This window comes from Malaya genurostris, chromosome 3, assembly GCF_030247185.1.
Source record: "Malaya genurostris strain Urasoe2022 chromosome 3, Malgen_1.1, whole genome shotgun sequence".
Lineage (NCBI taxonomy): Eukaryota > Metazoa > Arthropoda > Insecta > Diptera > Culicidae > Malaya > Malaya genurostris.
Window position 1 is genome coordinate 195065066 of NC_080572.1, and position 22970 is coordinate 195088035.

Here is a 22970-nt window from a genome sequence, read left to right on the forward strand (position 1 = left end):
GGGTTCTGATTGGATTGGACCTGAACCTGAATTATGGACCTGAACTCTGATGCTTAGTAAGGAATCTGGAACTGAATTCATTGTCTAGAAGTTCGACTGGTATACAGGATCATGATTTTGGACCTGTATTCTATACCTGAATTTTGGGGCTTGAAGTTGTATTCTGAACCGAGATTCCTGGATCAGAACTTTATATTTGAATCTGGATTCTTGAGCTTGAGCTTGCTTGAGCTTGAGCGACCACCCCTGGTTGCTACTCCGTTACTGATCGGGATTAGCTGAAATTGTACAGGGAATTTTTAGATGATCCGACCTGGGACTGGTAAATCATCCTTCAATGTACATCTTCTGGTAACCCCAGAATTTATTGATCAGTACCGGCGCCGGCCAGGCCCGAACGTAGATCGTGTAAGGAATGGGAAGGAATGTTAGTCCAACACTTGTTGTTACTAGAGGCCGTATATACTACTGCGCACTCCACAAGTGTCACGGGAGAAGGTTATTTGTTAGTAAAAATTTCAGTATTGGTATTATTCGCGCGCGAATTCATAATGCTCGGATGCACTCTAAACTCACTGACTTCCCGAGTGAACGTTTCCACAATAACCTAAATTGAAGTCAGGGAAGTCCCGACTCACAGCTCTTATTCGAGGAAATTGAAGAAAAATTTGCAATACTATAGCGTAAAGAATAAAAACTTTCCTATTTTTTATAAATGAAATTACGTGATACAAAATAAACGAGTGAATAAGATTTACACAAAATAGTTGATGCATTGCATTGACATATTCTAAACAGTTGTTGTAAAATCATTTAAAATCCCCAAATAAAGGTCAACAGATTTCAGGCGTGTCTTGATTCTCTATTATTTCTGCTATATTATTTTAATTATTTATTAAAATTATTGATTGGTTATATTGGTTGATCTGGGCAGCCGGCTACCGAGAAAAATTTTAATTTATTGTTTGAAATACTAATATAAACTGTTTTTACCATGTATTCAATATACCGATATATGTTATCTCTGTTATTAACTTTGTAATATCAACGGATTGGCGCAATAGTTGATTTTTATCATTCAATTTAAAATCCTGAAAGACAATCAGTAACATAGAAGAAGAAAACATTTCACATAAAACTTTTCTCCGAAGTTAGACGGAAATTGATAGGTTGAATGAACAGGTAAGTAAAGTAAAGTAATAGTAGGGTATAGTAAAATAGAGTAATCAGAAGTGAAACATTGAAAATATCTGATAACTGAAAGGAAAAAGAAACTCCTGCAATTGTCGCCTTTTACGACATGGAAGCAGGAACCCAGTGGATCTATTCTTGATTCTTTTTTTTCCGCCGGATTCCACACGGCATCTAGGCTGGTACTGTCCGGAGAGAGCTAATAGGTACTATCAATCTCCTAGTGGACCCCAGCCCCTATTTTGTGGACCCCAGCCCCTTTTATATTTGGATCTGGATTCTAGTCATAAATTCAAACCCTGGAGTCTGGACCGGAAATCTGTACCTAGACCTGGACTTGGTTTCAGGATTTAATATCTGAATTCGAGACTTGAAAGCTTGACCTGGATTCTGGAACTGAATTAAATTAAGGCTGAACCTGAATCCTTAATCTTAACCTGGTTCCTGGACCTGGATTTGAATTCTAGAACTGTATCCTGGACCTCTGGACCATAATTTTTGACGTAGACCTGGATTTTGAACCTGAGTTCAGGAACTTCTTCTTCATCTTGTTGAACTGACGGTTGTTAGTTCGAGGAGGGGGACAGTCTAATTAAATTCTAGACCAGGATCTCTGATCTGAATTCTGGCCTGGATTTCTGCATCTGAGCTCTTGTTCTGAATCTGGACCTGGGTTCGGAACCAGTATACTGGATCAAGGTTCTGGATCTGGACCTTAATTCTGAGCCTGGTCCTGATTTCTAGAGCGTGATTCTGAGCCGAGTTCTGGACTTCAATTACTGACCTTGATTCTGAATCTAGTTTTGTATCCCGGAACTGGATTCGAAACTGGAAATCATGACCATGAATTCTGGATCTAGGACCACCAGGACCAGGACCAGGATACTGGACTGAAATACTAGACATGGGGCCTAATTTTAGACCTGCTCCTGGATTCTGAGCCCAAATTATAGACCTGTTATCTGGACCTGAATACTGAAGAAGGATCTTGACTCTGGAACTGGATGCTGAACCGGAATCCTGGACCTGGATTCCGGACCGGAGTTCTAGACTTAAATTCTGGTTCAGACCCTGAATTTCAGACCAGAACCCGGGCTCTGGACCGGAATTCTAGAATTAGAGTCTGAACCTGAAATGTGGATATGAATTCTGAACCTAATTCCTAACCAGGATTCTGGAACTGGGTTGCTGAACCGGAATCCTATACTTGAGTTCTGATCATAGACCTGAATTCTGGCTCGGAACCGGGATTCTGATCCTGGACCTGAGTTTCGGCTCAAAATCTGAATTCGAAACCGGGATTCTGACCTGAATTCAAGAACTCGAATTTGTACCGGGATTCTGCACTTGATTTATAAAACTGAACTCTGGATCACCTAGAGCGAGGGGGTGCGACCTATGGGGCCTGCTTAGGATGTGGTTGGGTTTGGCAGTGGGCTCTGTTAAACCTCTATAAAAAGCTGCATGTGTCCGCAAACAGGCCTCAAGAATGCGACCGTGTGCCGCTCGAAGCGCATTAGCCCAGTTCTGATGTGGTGTGGGACTCTAAACAAATCTGACGCCACTGACCGAGCGTCTGTTCATCAAGGAGGTGCGGCTCAAACAGCGTCTGTCCTGGCATCCAGCGACTGAATAAGAAATGCTTTTCCCCGGAAGCTATACATACGACGACAGCCCCGTCCCGGAGGACAGGGAACCCTGGGGCCAACAACCTACTGTTCCCGAAACTTAAAGTTTGTTCGAGAAACCGATAATGAAAGATTGCGGACTGATTTTTTTTTTTTTTAAATAACTATTTATTGGAATATGAGTTAAAATTAAATTATTAAGATTTAAATTGGGTGTTCAGCCACAAGTGGTGACTTTTCAGCCCTGTTATATATATATATATATATATATATATATATATATATATATATATATATATATATATATATATATATATATATATATATATATATATATATATATATATATATATATATATATATATATATATATATATATATATATATATATATATATATATGATTTGGTTATTACCATGAAGACATCATTTGCTTCTGCAATTCTGAGATTTTTGTGTAGGGAAAATTCTAAACCTACTTGTATTGTGTAATGGGGAAAAGGAACTTATATACTAACTTACTAACTAATACAGAGAGCGAATCGATTCAATTGAAGATTGCATCGATTTTTGTCGGAATTTGCTTATAATATTATGTGACATTACATCTAATGGTTCTATATTTGTGAGTCTGTGTAACTCATTTGTACTAAACCAGGGAGGACGCTTCAGAATCATTTTCAGAATTTTATTCTGAATCCTTTGAAGCGTTTTCTTCCTGGTGGAACAACAGCTTGACCAAATTGGTACCGCATAAAGCATGGCTGGTCTGAAAATTTGTTTATAAATTAACAATTTGTTTTTTAGACAGAGCTTAGAATTTCTGTTTATAAGAGGATATAAACATTTAATATATTTATTACACTTTGCCTGGATTCCTTCAATGTGATCCTTGAAAGTGAGTTTTTTGTCATACGTTAAACCTAAGTATTTAGCTTGATCAGACCATGTCAATTCCAAGCCATTCAATTTGAGAATGTGATTATTGTTTGGTTTAAGAAAAGAAGCTCTTGGCTTGTGAGGAAAGATAATTAATTGCGTTTTTGCTGCATTTGGTTTAATTTTCCATTTTGACAGATAATCACTGAAAATATTTAAACTTCTTTGTAGGCGACTGCAGATCACTCTTAGATTTCTACCTGTGGCTAATAGACTTGTGTCGTCACAGAATAGCGATTTCTGACAACCAACGGGTAGATTTGGAAGATCAGAAGTGAAAATATTATACAAGATTGGAGCTACACTCGAACCCTGCGGAACACCGGCTCGTACGGGTAGCAATTCAGATTTACAATTCTGATAGCTAACCTAAAGAGTACGATCAGTTAAATAATTTTGAATCATTTTGATCAAATAAATAGGAAACTGGAAATCAGACATTTTTGCTATTAAACCTTTATGCCAAACACTGTCGAATGCTTTTTCTATGTCTAGAAGAGCAACTCCAGTGGATAACCCAGAAGATTTTTTTGATTTCATCATGTTCGTTACTCTGACAAGTTGATGAGTAGTTGAATGTTCATGACGAAATCCAAACTGCTCTGGTAAAAAAATTGAGTTCTCATTTATATGAGTCATCATTCTCAACAAAATAATTTTTTCAAAAAGTTTACTGATAGAAGAAAGTAAGCTAATTGGGCGATAACTTGATGTTTCTGCTGGGTTTTTATCAGGTTTTAGGATAGGAATTACTTTAGCGTTTTTCCATCTTTTTGGGAAGTAAGCTAATGAAAAACACTTGTTGAAAATTTTAACCAGGAGTCTCAAGGCAACATCGGGAAGATTTTTAATAAGAATATTAAAAATTCCTTCATTACCAGGAGCCTTCATGTTTTTGAGTTTCCTAATAATTGATTTAATTTCATCAAAATTCGTCTCAATAATGTCATCGTGTGATAACACTTGGGTTGAAATATGATCATATTTCAGTGAGACTTCATTTTCAATAGGACTCACAACGTTTAAATTAAAATTGTGGACACTCTCGCACCGCTGAGCAAGTTTTTGAGCTTTTTCACCATTTGTAAGAAGTATTTGATTTCCTTCCTTGAGAGCAGGAATTGGTTTCTGAGGTTTCTTAAGAACCTTAGAAAGTTTCCAGAAAGGTTTAGAATATGGTTTAATTTGTTCAACTTCTTTAGCGAAATTTTCATTTCGCAAAAGAGTAAATCTATGTTTAATTTCTTTTTGTAAATTCTTAACTATGTTTTTCATAGCAGGATCACGAGAACGTTGATATTGTCGTCGACGAACATTCTTCAACCGAATGAGCAGTTGAAGATTGTCATCGATGATAGGAGAATTTAATTTAGTTTGAGCTTTGGGAACTGAAAGATTTCTAGCTTCGATAATATAATGATTCAAATTATCAATTGCTGTGTCGATGTCCGCAGAATTTTCTAAAATAGTTTCATGATCCACATGATTTTCAATGTGAGATCTGTAATCCAACCAATTGGCTCTATGATAGTTGAAAATAGAACTAATTGGATTAATTATAGCTTCGTTGGAAAGTCTGAATGTTACTGGAAGATGATCTGAGTCGAAGTCAGCATGAGTAATCGGTTCACTACAAATGTGACTTTGATCTGTTAGAACCAGATCAATTGTAGACGGGTTTTTAACGGAAGAGAAACAAGTAGGATTACTGGGATGAAGAACTGTGAAGTAACCAGCTGAGAGTTGATTATGAAGTATTTTACCATTACTGTTATTTTGCCTACAATTCCACTGGACATGCTTAGCATTTAAGTCCCCTATTACGAAAAATTTCGGTCGATATCTTGTGAGTTTTTGCAAATCGCCTTTAAAGAAATTTAATTGTTCGCCGGTGCATTGGAATGGCAAATATGCTCCAGCGATGAAATAAATTCCATGAATGGTTTCAACTTCGATTCCCAAGCTTTCAATAACTTTAGTATTGAAAGAAGGTAAAATTCGATGTTTAATTTGCCGTTGGACAAAAATGGCAACTCCACCACCCATTCCAGTAAACCTGTCAAATCGATGAACCACATAATGTGGATTACTTTTCAATTTTACATTTGGTTTAAGAAAAGTTTCTGTCACAATGGCAATATGAATTTTGTGAACTTTGAGAAAATTATAAAATTCATCTTCACTCGATTTCAATGATCGAGCATTCCAATTTAAAATATTCAAATAATTATTTAACATCACTGTTAAATTTTAAATTCATTATAATATTATTTGCAAATTTCCATCCGATTTGAAATGCTTCAAAAAGTGATGAAGTCGAATTCATTTGGATGATCATTTGAAAAAGTTGATCTTGTAGGTAGATCATTTTATTTTCAGTTATATCGCCTAAATCGACTTCATTTAAAGAAGCGAATGGCATTGAAGGAATATTTGTAGGTAGACTGCCATTAGAAGAAGATGATTTGGCCGGTCTACCTATTAATAAATTCTTTTCGTTAGAAGAAGAACTGCAAGGCGGTCCTGTGTTTTGATTATTTACATTAGAAGAAATAGGTGATAGATTTCTACCTAATATACCAGCATAACTGACATTAGAAGAAGATGATGACGAGGTCGATCTACCTGTCAATAAATTGTTTTCGTTAGAAGACGAATTGGCAGACGTACCTGTTTTTTGTTTCGAAGAAATCAGTGCCTTAGAAGAATTAGGCGTGGCATTTGTAACGGTTTTTTGATTTTCAGGTATGTTCTGTAAATTTAAGGTCGTTGATTTGACTTGTTGTCGAAGCGAACGAGCGTTTAAAATTTTTTCCCTGACAGGACATTTCAAATAATTGGATTTATGATTTCCATTGCAATTTGAACATGGAAATTTATCAGTGGTTTCATTCATTGGACAAACGTCTTTCGAATGCGATTTACCACAATTCAAACACCGTATATCCATATGACAATTTTTGGTTCCATGACCGAAGCCTTGGCAACGACGACATTGCGTTAAGTTTGCAATACGATTATGCCGTTTATAATGTTCCCAATGAATTTTAATGTGGGAAATGAAACGTACTTTTTCTAAAGTTTTCAAATTGTTTACATCACTTCGATTGAAGTGTATTAGGTAAAGTTCATGGGAAATTCCAGAGCGTGGTTTAGAAGTACCATTCGCTCTTTTTTTCATAAGTATTACTTGGGAAGGGGCAAAACCAAGCAATTCTTTTAGTTCATTTTTAATTTCATCAATACTTTGATCATTTGATAATCCTTTCAAGACAGCCTTGAAGGGTCTGTCTGATTTTATATCATATGAATAAAATTTATGAAGTTTCTCGGTCAAATATCGAATAAGACGTTCGTAATCTTCCAATCCATCCACCAAGACTCGACATTCTCCTCTTCGTCCGATTTGAAATGAGACTTTTACTTCCGGGAGAAAAGTAGAAAGCTCAGTACGGAATGCTTTGAAGTCGGAAATCATCACCGTCACTGGTGGCATAGATTGATGTTTCTTCCCAGAACGACGAGCGTCCATTTTGGAAATTTTTGAAGAATTTTCTTCTATGTCGCTACAATCGGATTCAGGAAGAATCTCGTAAATATTGTTAGACGGCAGAGGATCAGTGGAAGGGAAATCCGTTCGTTGTCTTTTATTTTTACATTCAGATTCTATAAGATCGTGAATGTTATTAGAAAAATGTTGAATAACGGATTGTGATTTATTCCGTATTGAATTATTTTTAGCCTTAGGCTTGTTGCCTTTCCGGTTGGACGCAGGCATTTTTGAAATTAATGAAATTTTAAATTAAATTAACTAGGCTAAATTAGTCTTCGATTAGACTCCTAGCTAGCCTTAAAAAAGGCTGATTAATTTCTTAGTCACTCTAATATCACTCTTTGTATCACTTAGTCACTTAGTTAGTGATTCAGGTAGCCTTGAAAAAGACTGAAGCCTTGAATCAATGAAACTCTAGGTAGCCAGAAAAAAAATTCCAGGAGCCAAGAGCTATACGCGTGCGGTGCGAACGACTGTTCAACTCCGACTGATACGGACTGATTTAACGGCAACGACATTTAGCATGAAACAACGGACACGAATAGGAACACGGAACGTTTTAACCCTAGCCCAGCAGGGTAAACTGGCACAACTTGCAACGAGGCGCGTCGAATGAAACTTGAGATCCTAGGACTCAGTGAAGTCCATTGGCCGAACTTTGGAGAACACAGAATACCATCGGGACAAATTCTGCTATACTCTGACCTACGAAGTGAACACGCTCCCCGGCACCGTGGAGTTGGCTTCCTACTGAGCGCCCAGGCACACTTTGCGCTTATGAAGTAGGAGCCTATAAGTGAAAGGATAATCGTTGCCAGGTTCAGAACAAGGGTTCGAAACCTCACTATAATCCATACTTACGCGCCAACCGATGCTACCGACCTGCAAGACAAAGAGAACTTCTACAGTTAACTCAATGCCACCGTAGATAGAATTCCGAAGGGCGACTTCATGATCTGTATGGGCGACTTCAACGCGAAGATCGGATCCGATAACTCGAATTATGAGCGCATTATGGGACGCCATAGTTCGAGGCGGTTTAACACACGCCGACTGGATGATACCACAATGAAAAGGTACTTCACTGTGGAACTGCAGACTCGTGCTGCAGATATTCCGGAAGGTGGCAGCGTTGAAGACCAATGGACTGCCATCAAGAATGCCTTCATCGTCACCAGCGAGAATATCTGGGTGAACTGCGCACCCAGAGAAAGCAATGGATCACTGATGAGACCTGGACGAAAATAGAGGAGCGAAGAGGAGCCAAAGCCGCAATACAGCGATCCAAATCCCGAGGAGCCATATATTCGGCCCGTCAACGATAGTCGGCTCTGGAGAAGAAAGTAAAACGCTCATGTAGACGGGACAAGCGAGCATGGGCGGACTCCCTCGCCGACGAAGGAGAGAAGGCCGCTGTACCGTTCTAAAAGTTCTATGCAAAGTGATCCTATTCCGGATCCAGGAGAAGATCGATGCAACTCTCCGTCGACAGCAGGCTGAAAGATCCTGTGCGGACCATATTGTCACGCTCCGTATCATCCTGAAGCAAGTCAATGAATTCCAAGAGTCCCTTTATTTGGTTTTATATGTTTATAATATATGGGACGCCCTGAGACGCAAGGGAGTACCTGAGAAAATCATCGCCCTCATCGAAGCGCAGTACGAGGCCTTCTCATGCAGAGTTCTATACAACGGGGTCTTGTCTGAACCCATCCGGGTCGTAGCTGGCGTGAGGCAAGGATGTATTCTATCACCGCTACTGTTCCTCATCGTAATCGACGAGATCCTGGTGGGTGCGATTGACCGTGGGCTGCTATGGCATAACTATGGAGCACCTGAACGACCTCGAATTGGCTGATGACGTTGCACTCCTAGCACAACGGCGCAGAGTAAGCTTGACATGCAGAGTAAGCTTGACGACCTTGCCGAACGCTCCTCATCGGCAGGCTTAGCAATCAATGTCAACAAAACCAAATCGTTGGATGTGAACACGGTGACCCCTTCCAGAGGCAGAACCAGAGGCTCATGGCGGCGTAGCCTCTATAAAGAAATAAAAGAAGTCGACCGAAATCTAACCTAAGGCAATGGCGGGCAATCGCCCAGGATGGAGATCTTTCTAGTCGGCCCTTTGCACCACTCGGGGTGCGCAGGAGCCTTAAGTAAGTAAGTAAGAACTCTGGATCAGAATTCCTTACATGGGTTTTGGACCTGAATTCTAGACCTAAGTTTGAATCAGGATTCTGGACCTAAAATCTGGATCTTAATTCTGAACCTGGTTTCTGGAGCTGAACTTGGACTCGGTAACTTGATGCGGAACCGAAATTCTGGACCTGGATTCTGGACCGAAGTTCTAGACCTGAATTTTGGATCAGAATCTGGATTCTGAACCGAGATTCTGGACCTGGATCTGGATCCTGGGCCTGAATTCGAGAACAGGAGTCTGGACTGAAATTCTGGAACAGATTTCTGAATCTAAAATCTGCACCTTAATTCTGGATCGGAAATCTTGATCAGAATTCTTGATCTGGAATCTTGATCTCTAGAATCTGGAACTGGATTTAGACTCTGGAACTAGATGCTGAACCGGAGTTTTGGAACAGAAATCTGGACCCGAATTCTGGACAAGAATTCTGGAAATAGACCCGAATTCTGGATCTAGAACTGGATTCTGGAGCTGAGTTCTAGACCTGAATTCTGGCACAGAATCTGGATTTTGGACTATAAGTTAGGACCAGAACAACTCGAGTCTGTACTGGGATTCTGCACCAGATTTTTAAACCTGAATTCTGAAGTAAATTTTTTCACCTAGACTCTGGACTTGGATTTGGATTCTGGAACTAGATACTGAAGAGTTTTAGATTAAGATTGAAGATCTGGATTCAGGAGATGGGCTTAAGTTTTAGTTTTAAATTGAAGTTCTGGTTTGGATTATGAAGCGAAATTCCTGAATTCTGAACCTGAACCAGGACTCTGAACCGAAGTTCTAGAATAAGAGTCTGAATCTGAAATCTGGACATGAATTCTGAATTCAACTCCTGACCCGGATTCTAGACCGAAACTCTGGAAATGAATACAGAACCGGAGTTCTGTACTAGAATTCTAATCATAGACCTAAATTCTGGCTCATAACCTGGATTCTGGACCGGGATTGTGATCCTGGACCTGAATTTCGACTCAGAACCAGGATTTGAAACCGGTGTTCTGATTCGGGACCTGAATTTTGGGCCTGAATTCTAGAACTGGAGCCTGTACATGGATTCTGCACCTAATTTTTAAACCTGCACTTTGGATCAGGATTCCTCACATGGGTCCTGGATCTGAACTCTGGCTCAGAAGCTGGATTCTGAACTAGGTTTTGTATTCTGGATCTGAATTCTAGAACTGGAGTTTGGACCGGGATTCTAGATATAAAATCTGCACCTGAATTCTGGATCTAGAATCTAGAATCTAGATCGGAGTTCTGGAGCTGGATTTGGACAAGTGATGGGCAATACGGCTCATTTCAATGAGCGGCTCTGAACCGAACGCTCTTTAGTATGAGCCGGTTTAATTGAACGGCTCATTGGTTCTTTGTCAACAAATGTCAACGTTGAGAAGTGGTTTCGAAAGAGTGAGTGTGAGCCACGGAAATACATGAGCGGTATGGGCGATCTAACGTTGTGTTTCACAACTGGAGGTAGTTGAAATTCCAATTAGAAAAAATCTAGGTTTCTTCTCCTATTACAACAGAATTCATCGAAAACTCACTGGAGAATAAATTTTCTTATGTATTTTTGAAAGCTTCATTAAAAAACATCATCGTTTAAACAACAACGCAATCTACATGTCGAATTGTCGTTAGAAGGCCACGATTGTCAAATTTGTACGGCAGCGCGGATGAACCACGGTTCGTAGCTTGGTTATCTTTTAATGTTGAGAGCCAAGGCTATTCTTGAGAGCCGAGGTTCAATTTTAAAGAGCCGTGGTTCGTTCGTTCATTGCTACGAGTCGGTTTAAATGAACGGCTCATGAGCGCTCGCCCATCACTAATTTGGACTCTGATATAGCTGAATTCTGAACATAGACCTGAACTCTGGACCTGAACTTAGATTTTGAATCTGAGCTCTAGACTTGAATTTTGGCCCAGAACCTGAATTCTGAAACGGAATTCTAGAGCTTGAGGTAGTGCTGAGACTCTGCACCCTGGATTCGGGACATGAATCTGATTTCTAGACCTAGATTCAAGACTTAAATTATGTACCTTGGCTTAGATTCTGGAGTGAAATTATTGAATTCTAGAATTATAGAATTGAATTCTGGTATAGTATTCTGGCCCAGAATTCTGAACCATGATTTTGAGCATGTAAATCATAGAAATCAAGTTTTTACCTACCTACTCAGTGAAAGAATTTGTCTTCCGAAACATGAAATCTACAAGTTAAAATACAACTGAAACCTATTGGATCATAAGACCTTCAATTTATCAAAGATTTGTGAAAATCGATATAGCCATCTCTCCGTGAATTGAGTGACATTAATTGACCCATTCACATACACACAATCATTGCTCAATTCGACGAACGAAGTTGAAAGGCACTTGATACTGGTCAATTCGGTTCAAGTGTTACTATAACTGAATTTTCGAGAGATTCCATAACCTTTTTTTATGAGAAATGCAAATCTCAGTACCCAATGGAAAGATTGCTAGATTTTGACAATAGTAAATCTAGAATTTCTAGCAATCTGACATGATGCCTGGAGAGTTCTCCATGCAGAAGTAGTTGCGAATGAAGGTTACAAGATTAGTTATTTGGCAGGAAGATCACATTTCAAATTATTTAAGAAATCAATAACGCCGCATTCGGCAGTAACGTAACCAAAAAGTTAAACCGGGAAAACCCAAAAGCACTAACCTCTCCAAGTGTCGCCATTAAATCATCAACCCTCTTGGGAGGATTTCCGTCTATCTCACTAGGCGGAATTCCTTCTGTGGGGAAGGGCTGCAGCAGTGGTTCTCGTTCCTCCGGTGGTGGATATATATTCCTAGAAGCGTTGGTAGTGGTTGAGCTGTACTTATATGTCACGGTAGTTGGTTGTGGCTCTCTCGGGTATGTTCCATGCCGGTCCGGATATTCTACGATGGGAACTGGGGATCCGTACCGATTGTTGGTTCTGTTGGTGCGTTCTTCGCGGTAAATATATGTGTTTGTTCCCGGTGGGTAAGAGGGGCTCTCCGTGTACTTGATTGGACGTGGTGGGGGATTGTCTCCGATTGGAGGGGCATCGATCGCTCTGAAATTGGTCGTAAGGGGACCGGTCGGGTGATCCGGGTAGACTGGATACGTGTTGGTTGTTGAGTGTTTGGTATCCTTCTTGTAGTAGATGGTTTTGGCTGTGTTCGGCGGTAGTTGATGGTCTAGAATAGTCGGAACCGGGTATTCTTGAACGTTATTCGTTGTGTTGATGGTTTCGTTCTTGACCAGAATGGTCTTAGAAGTTGGCGTCACATGTTGAGTTGGAGACAAATCACGTTCCGGATAGGCAACAGGCAAGGTGTTAGAGGTTTGGTTGAACGATTCGTTGCGATAGGATAACGTTTGGTTCAGTTCGCTGTCAGGCGGAAGTTCGTATGTGTATGTGCGAACCTAAAATTAAAGATAATTGTAAACATTTGAACAAATTTCAGAAATTGTTCACGCACTTACCGTTGTGGTTACCTTGGTATTCGGTCGCGGCAATATATTGTCGGATAGTGGAATATTGGCCAAAGCTTTTGACGCCGGAATAGTATCCACGGAGACCGTTTCGTTGTAATGAACATTTCGTGGTACAAGTTCGGCGTTCGGTGAAACGGTACGTGTTTCGGTATAATACTGTTCGGATCGGACCGGGGTCACCGTGCGAGAACGATTTATTCCTCCGTAGATACCACTCTGGTCGGAACTGTAGGATACATTTTTTACCGTGGTCGAGTCATTTTCATACGATGGACTACGGTGGCGTGATCGGGACTGACGGACTTCGTAGCTACCCGGGGAATCAAATACTAGTTCTCTGGAGACAGGCTGTTTGCCGGTAGCTGACGAATAAGTGTGAGTAGTTTTGACGATTTTCGATCCAGACTCACTAGCGTCATAAGGGGTAAGAAACATTATTATTCAAATAATAGTTACTTTTAAAAATATTACTCACGTTAATCCAGAATCGATGCCAGTACGGCTGTGGCTACGTTGACCTGCAAATGGTTGATGATTGATAATTATTACGTAGTGATGTTTTCAATCAAAGTAAATAACTGCAAATTACTAATGATGTATCTCGGATCAGAATAAGGGGTGCAAAACAACTGTCACATGTTCAAACCTCGAATCTAAGAGATTCGTAGTATCAGTATTCAATTCCATTAAGAAGTAGAGATTTTCATAAGCAATCTTGTGATTTTCTGAATTGCTATCTGAGCATGGTTTTACTACTCGCACGGAACCACCCGCGATCCCATTTCAACCAGAATATTAGTTGATTTTCTGAATTCGATTGGTTAAAATTTGGTACAACTAATCGATTGTTGTTTTAACTAAACTGTCATTTTTGTTTTTCGATTAGCAGAAACGATGGTTGAAACAACTAATTCAACTGTTTGAGAAAAAAATGCTGTCAATTAGTGAGGACACATACCTTTCAATTTCAACAAATATTTTAGTTGAAATAACTGGTGTTGTTATTGAAACAAAATTCTGTTAGTTGAAAAATAAATCGGTTTTATTTGTTTGTTTGTTTTGAGATCAGTAAAGATCTAAATTCTAAAAAAATAAATTATTAAATTTACCTAAAATGATGCCTTCAAACGGTTGAACTAAAGTTATGCACTGATAATTTTAGTCAATTTAAATGAGCTTGAGTGCATCAACGGCTGGGAATTGGAATTTTGCGACGGCAATTCAAACGCGCCATTCAATCGCAGCGCGTTCTGTGCGTTTGAAACCCTTCGCTCCTGTTACTTTTATAAATTAAATTCATGTCAAGAAGCGTTTTATTGCTAATGCATGAACATCATCATCGGTATCAAACAGCTGGAAGTAAAACAGTCTGCTGGAAGTAAATAATGATCGAATTTGAAGCAAAAAAATTTTGCGCATACCTGAAAGATTACGAGATGATCATTCATTAACATTTTCTAATTTGTCACCAAATCTTTTTCATCTCAAACGAGGTTAACTTTACCACAACACCGCTGTTAGATAAACACTTGTTATCATAAAATTCTTAAATCGAATGAACACAATTTCACCAAACACTTTAACCATCGTGTCGGAATCCTCCATTCTTAAGTCTACACATCGATGTTGTTTTCATTGACATTTTGAAGCGACGCGAACAGATTTTAACTAAAAAAATTGCTGATTTTGCATTGCAATTATTGTTTTGCTTTCAACTGTCTCCGGCATTTGACAGCATTCAAAACAACATAATTTTCAACTACTTGAATATATGCAAATCAAAAACCATATTGGTTGAATCAAAAATAAATTAGTTAAATCAACTATCGCAAAAATAAAAAACTGCGATATCGCAATTTTATGATCGAAGGGTTCTCCGTGCGCGTTATGTAATTCATCATTAGTCCGTAATGTGATAATATCTGTGAATTTTACCGTATAATTTCATCGTTGACAACAATGCAAACGAGGAAGGTATAATATCGGATCTAAACTTTCCGGTTTCTTAAACACAATCAAAATTAACGATAATTATTATCGCAAATTTCATAATTTCAGTCTTTAAACCAACTGTAGAAATCTATTTTGGAAAGGATTTCCGGGGATCTGTCATGCATTTCCAACGTTTTACAACAATAAGGAAAACTCAGTTCGTGCTCGCATCTCACCCAACACAGTCGAAAATCGGTTGCGGTCGAAGCAAAAGCAACAAAGACAGTACAGTGCAGTGAACAATAGAGTGTAAGGAATGGTCAACTACGATTTAACAAAGCCTGAAACTTGGCCAACAAGACTAAATTCAATTTGTATTGATTTCAAGCTTGCAAAGTTAGACCAGCAGCAAATGAAATTGAAATCTTACTTAAAGAAGGAATGCATCTAGACGCTAATATTGTAACTGAGATTCAATTCAACAAGGCGTCGAACTGTGTGTACATTATGTTTAAACGTGAAAGCGATGCAATTGCATTCGCTTCGGTTAACAACGAGGTGCACAGCGTTGAGTGTGACAACATTAAATACAAAATTCCTGTACACATGGTGGACAATGCCCCCGCAGACCAGCGATCAGTGCGTTCGGGAAATCATGTCGCAGTACGGTGAAGTTCTTTCCATCGAAAGAGAAGTATGGCGGAATTTTTTCCCCGGCATCCGGAATGGCGTGCGAGTGGTACGTATGCAACTACGTAAGGCAATTCAATCTTACATCATTTGTGGTCAAGGTGGGACACATCCGTGTAAAACGCTGATTACCTATGGAAATCGGCTGGTTACATGTCAGTTTTGTGAACAACCTGCACACTACGGTAAACCTTGCACTGAAACTGCGAAAAGAACATCTTCAACCAAAGACAAGGTCAACCGTTCAACAACGAAAACTAGTGAGCGTAGTACTCCTGTTTTACCATTAAACCAACCAACAACTGCAACCAATGTACAACAAGGCGCTTCTACAGCAACTAGCAACGAGCTCAAGACTACGAACAACAAGGAAAACGAAAAGAAGACGGAAACCAACAACAAAACCACCGATGCGGCAATGGAGGATGAGACGAGCTACGAACAAAGTGCCCCTCAACCCTCGCAGGAGGGAAATGGAAGCTCTTCTCCTCCTAGAAAAAGAGTGACAACGAGATCCACTTTAAAAAATTCTTTATTTAAAAAATCGTCTAATTCGGCCACGTAAAGCTTGTACACAAATAGGCCTGAATAAAAATATCTTTTAAATAAAAAAAAATAAGGAAAACGTTTTTTTTTTTGACTAAGGCAAAAATTGGTATGCTCAGGTCATAAAAAACGGGAAAGTGGCGTAACTACCGAGGATCTGGGGGGTTAGAGTATCCCGGGCTTCACCAAAATTCATCATCCGATAATCAACTGAAGAGACACAATCCTTTCAGATGTTTGCCATAAGATGATGTGCTAAACGGGCCCGTTTTCAGAAACGTTGATATTTCACGACATTTCTGGCAAGTTCTTTTGTTATTATTGTAATTTTTAGTTTTCGTTCTATAGTAACTTTTCTAGAATTATGAAGACGATTTTTGTTTGTTAAGAAACAGAAAAAAGGCGGGTGGGTAATGTCAGAGACATAACTGGATGTCGTGAATACGAAAAAACTGGCATGCTACCATCACTTTTTCGAATATCAGTTAGTTGATTAATTGTATGAATTGTGCAAGCTTTCCCCTTTTTCACTAATAGAGTTTGAAGCGATGCACCTCCATTAAAGTACAGATTAGTTACATTAAACAGCTACTATTCTACAACTATATATTCCAAACTTGAAACAATTCCTTTTTAATTTAATTGTAGTTTATTTTTATTGAAGCTATGAAGTTTGAAGATATCTGATTCGTCTCGAAATTTCAGTACGAGACAATTGAAATGGCCTGGTCTTTCTATCGGTTTTCGGCGTCATCGTGCTGGCGGTGTCTCGTGCGTTCAGAGTAGCTGCTTTAACTTAAATGACGCTATTTCTCACATCACATTTCATTTTATACCTGCTCCTGCAGTGGTGTACGGACAGCCCCTTTGCCAAAATTCCTTTTCATGTTCGCAGAACGGGAAACAGTGAGACGACAGGTCCTCGATGTTGCTCTCGCGTGTCTTGTTTCGGGAACAGTTGCTCAGCAAATGGTAGCAAAAATGAACCACTCAACTTTTATATGGATGCTCTTGTATAGATGCATACATCTCGCGTTCTGATTGGCTGGTGCTGTCATGGGTTGAATTAAACAGGTTTTTCAATAGTGTACAATTGAAAAACTTCAATGTTGTTGCAATACACGTTCAAGTTGAAAATTTTCGATTCTATTGATAGTTAGATTATATAAATCCTTCCACAGATCACTGAGCTATGAGCTTTCAAAATACGAGAAATGCAAACGCGCCTTATGAATAACCCCCTTTGATACTCGATTATACCAAACAATTCCGGAAAGTTTAATTTTGAACTATTTGAGATTATGTCACAGAACTGAAAATTTTATCTTAAAATTGTGATCATATTTCCGATGGCATGTCGCAAGAATTATGTTGATTCATTAGATACAACAGGAGATATTCACGATCAAAAATTTATCACTCTCTCAGAGGGTAAATTTTGAAAAGGCGCCCCATAGTAAAGTAAGTCGTATTCACGAAAAAAAAACCCACTGGTGTTAGTTTCTGTCAAACTTGCTCTCCAGCAGGCATAAAACCTCCTTATCTTTTGCATAAAAAATTACAATCATCCAAATGACACATACTTAATTCAATTTATTAGTAATACTAATTAGACTAATAGTCTATTAATACTGATTAGACTAAAACTAACTAAATCTAAACCAGCAATCTAAGGAACATTACGTGATAGATGGAAGTCAAAAGTACTGGAACAGTGATAGAACACGCGGCACATGTTAGTAAAGGGTTCGTTGAATCCATAATAAGTTATAGCGCGGGGAATCCGAAGAAAAGAATAGGTGCGAAGATTACGACGATGAATATCTAGTTGTAACTTTTTATGCGATATTCACCTAACCAGAGACCATTTTTGTAGAAACAGAAAATGAAAATTATAGAATGATAGTACTCAAGGGAGAGCAAGGATGTGAATATATAGAACGAAAGAGGAGAGACGTGACAGAGGGTCATTTAAGCAAGTAGAAATCTTTTAGTAACTTAGCTTTTACTTTCTACCAGAGGAGTCGGGCTTAGGCATCTGAACAATGCAAATCGCCCAAGTCTCTGGTATGTCGGAAAGTAGTGATAAAGGTCTTTTACCATTTACTATTCGAACCGGCTGTAACAGTTGTCAGAGCTCAGAGTAATCGATTCGTGACTGAACAAGATGTGCAACAAAAACTGCCTTGTAAACACCGCGACGAACAGATAATAATTTGAAGTCAATTACTTTGCATCTGTCTTGCTAACTCGAAAGTCTGGAAGGGTTTCTCTATGGAAGACGACGTAGTGCGAAACGGACAAATTTGCGTTGGAATGCTTCAATACGTCGGACATCGTTTTGGTAGTAAGGTGGTCAACTAAAGCATACTCAAACGTAGAGCGCACCAAAGCGCAATAAAGTGATTTTAAGCAGTGTAGGGATAGATGGGGTAAAATGTACTCCCTTAGGAAATGTAGCAATATCTTAACTATAGAGAATAACACGGAAGAGGATTATGGATTCATGCATGACTATCTTCCGTCATCATTATTTCTCAAAATTACGTATAATTACTCGCTGAATACATTGAAAAATATATGAAATATCTTATTTTCTAAAACCCTTAAAATATGTCTATTGAAATATACGCGGGGCATGACGCCCGATCGTGGAGAACATGAAAAATACACATTCTAAATTACGCGAAGTGACGATTATTTGAATACAGAGGCAGGATGATCATAAACAACGGGTAAACATCCATCAAAACAACGGGGCAATATGCATCCTCATAAAACTTCTCCTTCTTCTTTAAATAAAGCTTTAGACTTTTCGTTGACGAAATATTTGCCAGGTGGAAGATTGTTCACTATTATTCATTAAATTGATAATTTATGGATAATTGTTGTAAGCGAATTCTTGAGCATTTTGCCTCACATAATTCGGGTTGTTTTGCCCCCAACAATATGAGACGATAAATTTGACGATTTTTCTTTAAAATGGCAAATACATCGTCTGTATTAAAATTAATTTTAGAAACCCGAATGATTGGCAAAGAAGTTCACTGGTTACACAATTAAAATCGTCTTCCTCGCCGTAGAAAATTACTATGGAACGAACATAAAAAATTACTTATAACAGAAACTTAATTGGTTTTTTAAAAGTTTTACAGATATGATTGAACCATCGTTACCAAAGTTTCATAGTAATCTGTTGCAAGGATGGCTTTTATCGTTTAAAAGAATGCTCACCAGCAACTCTTCAAACGATTTAATCAGTGCCATCAAAGAGAGACGGATATCTTCGTAACAACAAAAACCCGGTATGGCTCATTTAACATAGAATAGGCACCAGTGCGAGAGCGAATTTCTCTCGATGACATTTCTGAGAATCAAAGGTTAGCACGCTGCTGTGGGGATCCTCTCTGAAGCCACAAATGGTCGCTTATTCTCGTTTCGCGATTCGATTCTATACAGGCAGCTGATAATTCGACGTGAACATTTCAAAAGGGCCTTAAAACAATTGACAGATTCTCTTTGTTTACTTTCTCTTTCGATTATATCTGCGTTATTAGGCAATTGTTCGTTACATGTGTGATACTGTTACAAAGCTGGAGATATTTTCTTTCATTCTATATGCAAATTTGGTAAGTGAACGTGAAAATTTAGGTGTTATTAACAGAAGAGAAAGTAAACAAAGAGAATCTCCCATTGGTTTATGTGCTGTTATGAAATGTTCACGTCGAATTGCGATAGAATCATTTTACTATTACCGCTTATTCTAACTATGTGCATATAACCTTTGTATAAGTTGTGTCTATGAAAATGTCTGTGAATGCTCCACACAAGGGTTTTGAAATATTGCAACCTAGTATCAAATATAATCATCAATTCGATTTTCTGCGATAATTGTCAACTTGCGATTCTCTCTTGGGAAATTCCACACAGCAACGATCATTATCAGACTGTAAGTTTTTTTAAGGGCCGTGAAATACTTAGAGTATGAAGTGGAGCGAAGAAATGTAGAAAAATTCTCTCGCGGTTCATGCATTGAGAGACTCGAGTACTTGTAGCAGCTTCTACCGGATTGAAAATGTTGTATACAATATAGATGGCAATATAGCAGCTTCTGTCAAATTTTCGGAAATCACCAACACTGATCTGTTGTTATGGCGGACTTTCAGTTTCATTAAAATATCAGTGAAAAAATTGGTAACTTTTGAGAAAAGCAAAAGGTGCATTATGCCTCGGTGGTACGTTTTACCCCATCTTCCCATATATCTTCAAAGTCTTTAGTAAAGCGTAAAATGAATCCTAACTACTCGGAGGCTTTGGAGATAGTAGATTCAATATGCTGCTTGAAATTCAACTTAGAATCTAGAAGGACACCTAGGTCTTTTACTGATAATCTCGAGAATAGTAGAAATATTGTAGTCAAATTCGACTAAAAACTGTTTACGACTAAAAGAAATGACGGAGCAATTGGAGGCGTTCAAAAATATAACATCAATCTGTCAACTTATCGAATCGTTCCCGTAAGAACTCTGAATCAGTTGTTGATTTAATAATAAGAAATAGTTAGAAGTTACCAGCATAAGATAATTTCATGCACTTGATCGAGAAATTTAAATCGTTAAGATAAAGTAAAAATATGAACGTTCCAAGATGACTTCCTTGAGGAACTCCAGAGGTAACAGCGAATGGTGTTGTAGTACAGTCTTCTATTTTCGCTATCATTTCGCGGCCAAATAGATATGATTGAAACCAATTCAAAAATGAACCGCTAAATCCCAGATTACTCAACTTAGAAATTGTGATTTATCTTGTCGAACGAAGCGGAGAAATCAGTGTATTTAGAATCTACTTGCAGTCGTGCTAACAAAGATCGTATGATGAAGGGAGTGTAGGATTTTAAATTTGTGGAAGTTGAACGTTTGGGCATAAATCCATGTTGAGTCTCAGATTTTTATCACGTATCCAGTGAATTTCTGTGCCAATTTTTCATTTTTCTAAAACCAGCCTAATTCAGATGATGTATTTGCAATTAATTTGAATAATTGTCAAAGCTATCATCTCATGTTTAAAGGGAAAAATTGACTCAAATTATGTGGGGTAAAATGCTTAGGAATTCCTTTCAAAAATTCCGTATGAGTTAACAATTTAAAGAATAATAACGAACAATCTTCCGTCTAGACAGTATTTCGTCAATGAAAAGACTTTTTTTATTTAACGAAAAAACTTTTAAGGGTACATTTTGCCTTGTTGACCCGTTGTTGAATCCGTGATTATGCGTATTTTTTATGTTTTTCATGATCGGACCCACATATATTTGAATGGAAAATTTGCAAGAGCGTTGAAAAATTAGATATTCAACTTATTTTTCAATGCATACAGTGAATATTTGGTCATAATTCTGATAATAATGGGGACTTCAGGTAGTTGTGCATGGAACATTCACGATTTATTTTCTTTAGTTAAGTTATAGCAATTTTTCTTTAGGAGGTACGTTTTACCCCATCTTACTCTGAGAATCTATCTCAAGAATTCACAGTAGAACCTGAATCCGACGGGTATTGGTCGGATTCGAGTATATAAAAAGATATGTTTTTTCGGGTTTAGGGACTTTTTTTCGGGTAATGGTTTTTAGTTTTTTTTATCGGGTACAGGTCGGATTGGGAAGAAAAATTAATCTTGGGTTTGGGTACCCAAACCCGACGGGCAGTGTTGGTGATTGCTGAAAATTTGACAGAAGCTGCTCGATTTTTATCTATATTGTATACAACATTTTCAATCCGGTAGTAGATGCTACAAGAATTCGAGACTCTCAATGCATGAAACGCGAGAGAATTTTTCTACATTTCTTCGCTCCACTTCATACTCTGAGTATTTCATGGCCCTTAAAAAAATTTCAGTTTGATAATGATCGCCGCTGTGTGGAATTTACCAAGAGAGGATCGCAAGTTGACAATTATCGCAGAAAATCGAATCGATGATTCGACTTGATGATTCTCATACTAGGTTGCAATATTTAAAAACCCCCTGTGTGGAGCATTCACAGACATTTTCATAGAAACAAATTGTACAAAGGTTATATGCACATAGTTAGAATAAGCGGCAATAGTAAAATGATTCTATCGCCATTATCCACTGCCCATACAGAATCGGATCGCGAAACGAGAATAAGCGACCGTTTTATTGCTTCAGAGAGAATCCCCACAGCAGCGTGCTAGCCGTTGATTCTCAGACGGTTCACCGAGCGAAATTCGCTCTTGCACTGGTGTCTATTCTATGTTAAATATACCATGCCGGTTTTTTTTGTTGTTGCGATGATTTCCGTTTCACTTTGATGGCACTGATTCAATCGTGGAAGAGTTGTGAGTGAACGTTCTTTGATACGATAAAAGCCATCCTTGCCGACGGGTTTGCAAAAAGGCTTAATCGACCATCTCTAATGCATTTTATATCAAAGAAATTAGGCCTGCATTTCATACCAGAGGTTCCCCTATTGTTTTGCCTTTCTCTATAGAAAAGTATTAGAATTGTTGAAAACCCGACTTTCGAACGGAGCCTCGGAGACCCATATAGCATTCGACTTAGTTCGACGAGATCGGAAAATGTCTGTGTGTGTGTGTGTGTGTGTGTGTGTGTGTGCTACTATTGGACCATTCATCAAGTTCAAAGATCAAATGGCTGTGACTTTCGGTCCCGGAGATATGATTGTCTAAGTGATGTAACCGACAAAACACGTTGTATTTTTACGCGCTCAATTTTCTCAGAGATCACTGAACCGATTTTAACAAACTTAGGCTCGTTT

At 38.5% G+C, this 22970-nt stretch overlaps 1 protein-coding gene across 3 annotated transcripts in view; it reads right to left on the reverse strand.

Moving 5' to 3' along the window:
- LOC131435452 (uncharacterized) overlaps positions 1-22970 on the reverse strand; it is a 69360-nt gene that overhangs the window by 5115 nt on the left and 41275 nt on the right. For all 3 annotated transcript variants that reach the window (XM_058603350.1, XM_058603352.1, XM_058603351.1), the window contains exons 6-8: positions 13482-13524; positions 12995-13415; positions 12203-12934 (exon numbers count right to left, since the gene is read on the reverse strand). In XM_058603350.1, the coding sequence (XP_058459333.1) occupies positions 12203-12934; positions 12995-13415; positions 13482-13524 (1196 nt within the window). The remainder of the gene's footprint in view (positions 1-12202; positions 12935-12994; positions 13416-13481; positions 13525-22970) is intronic.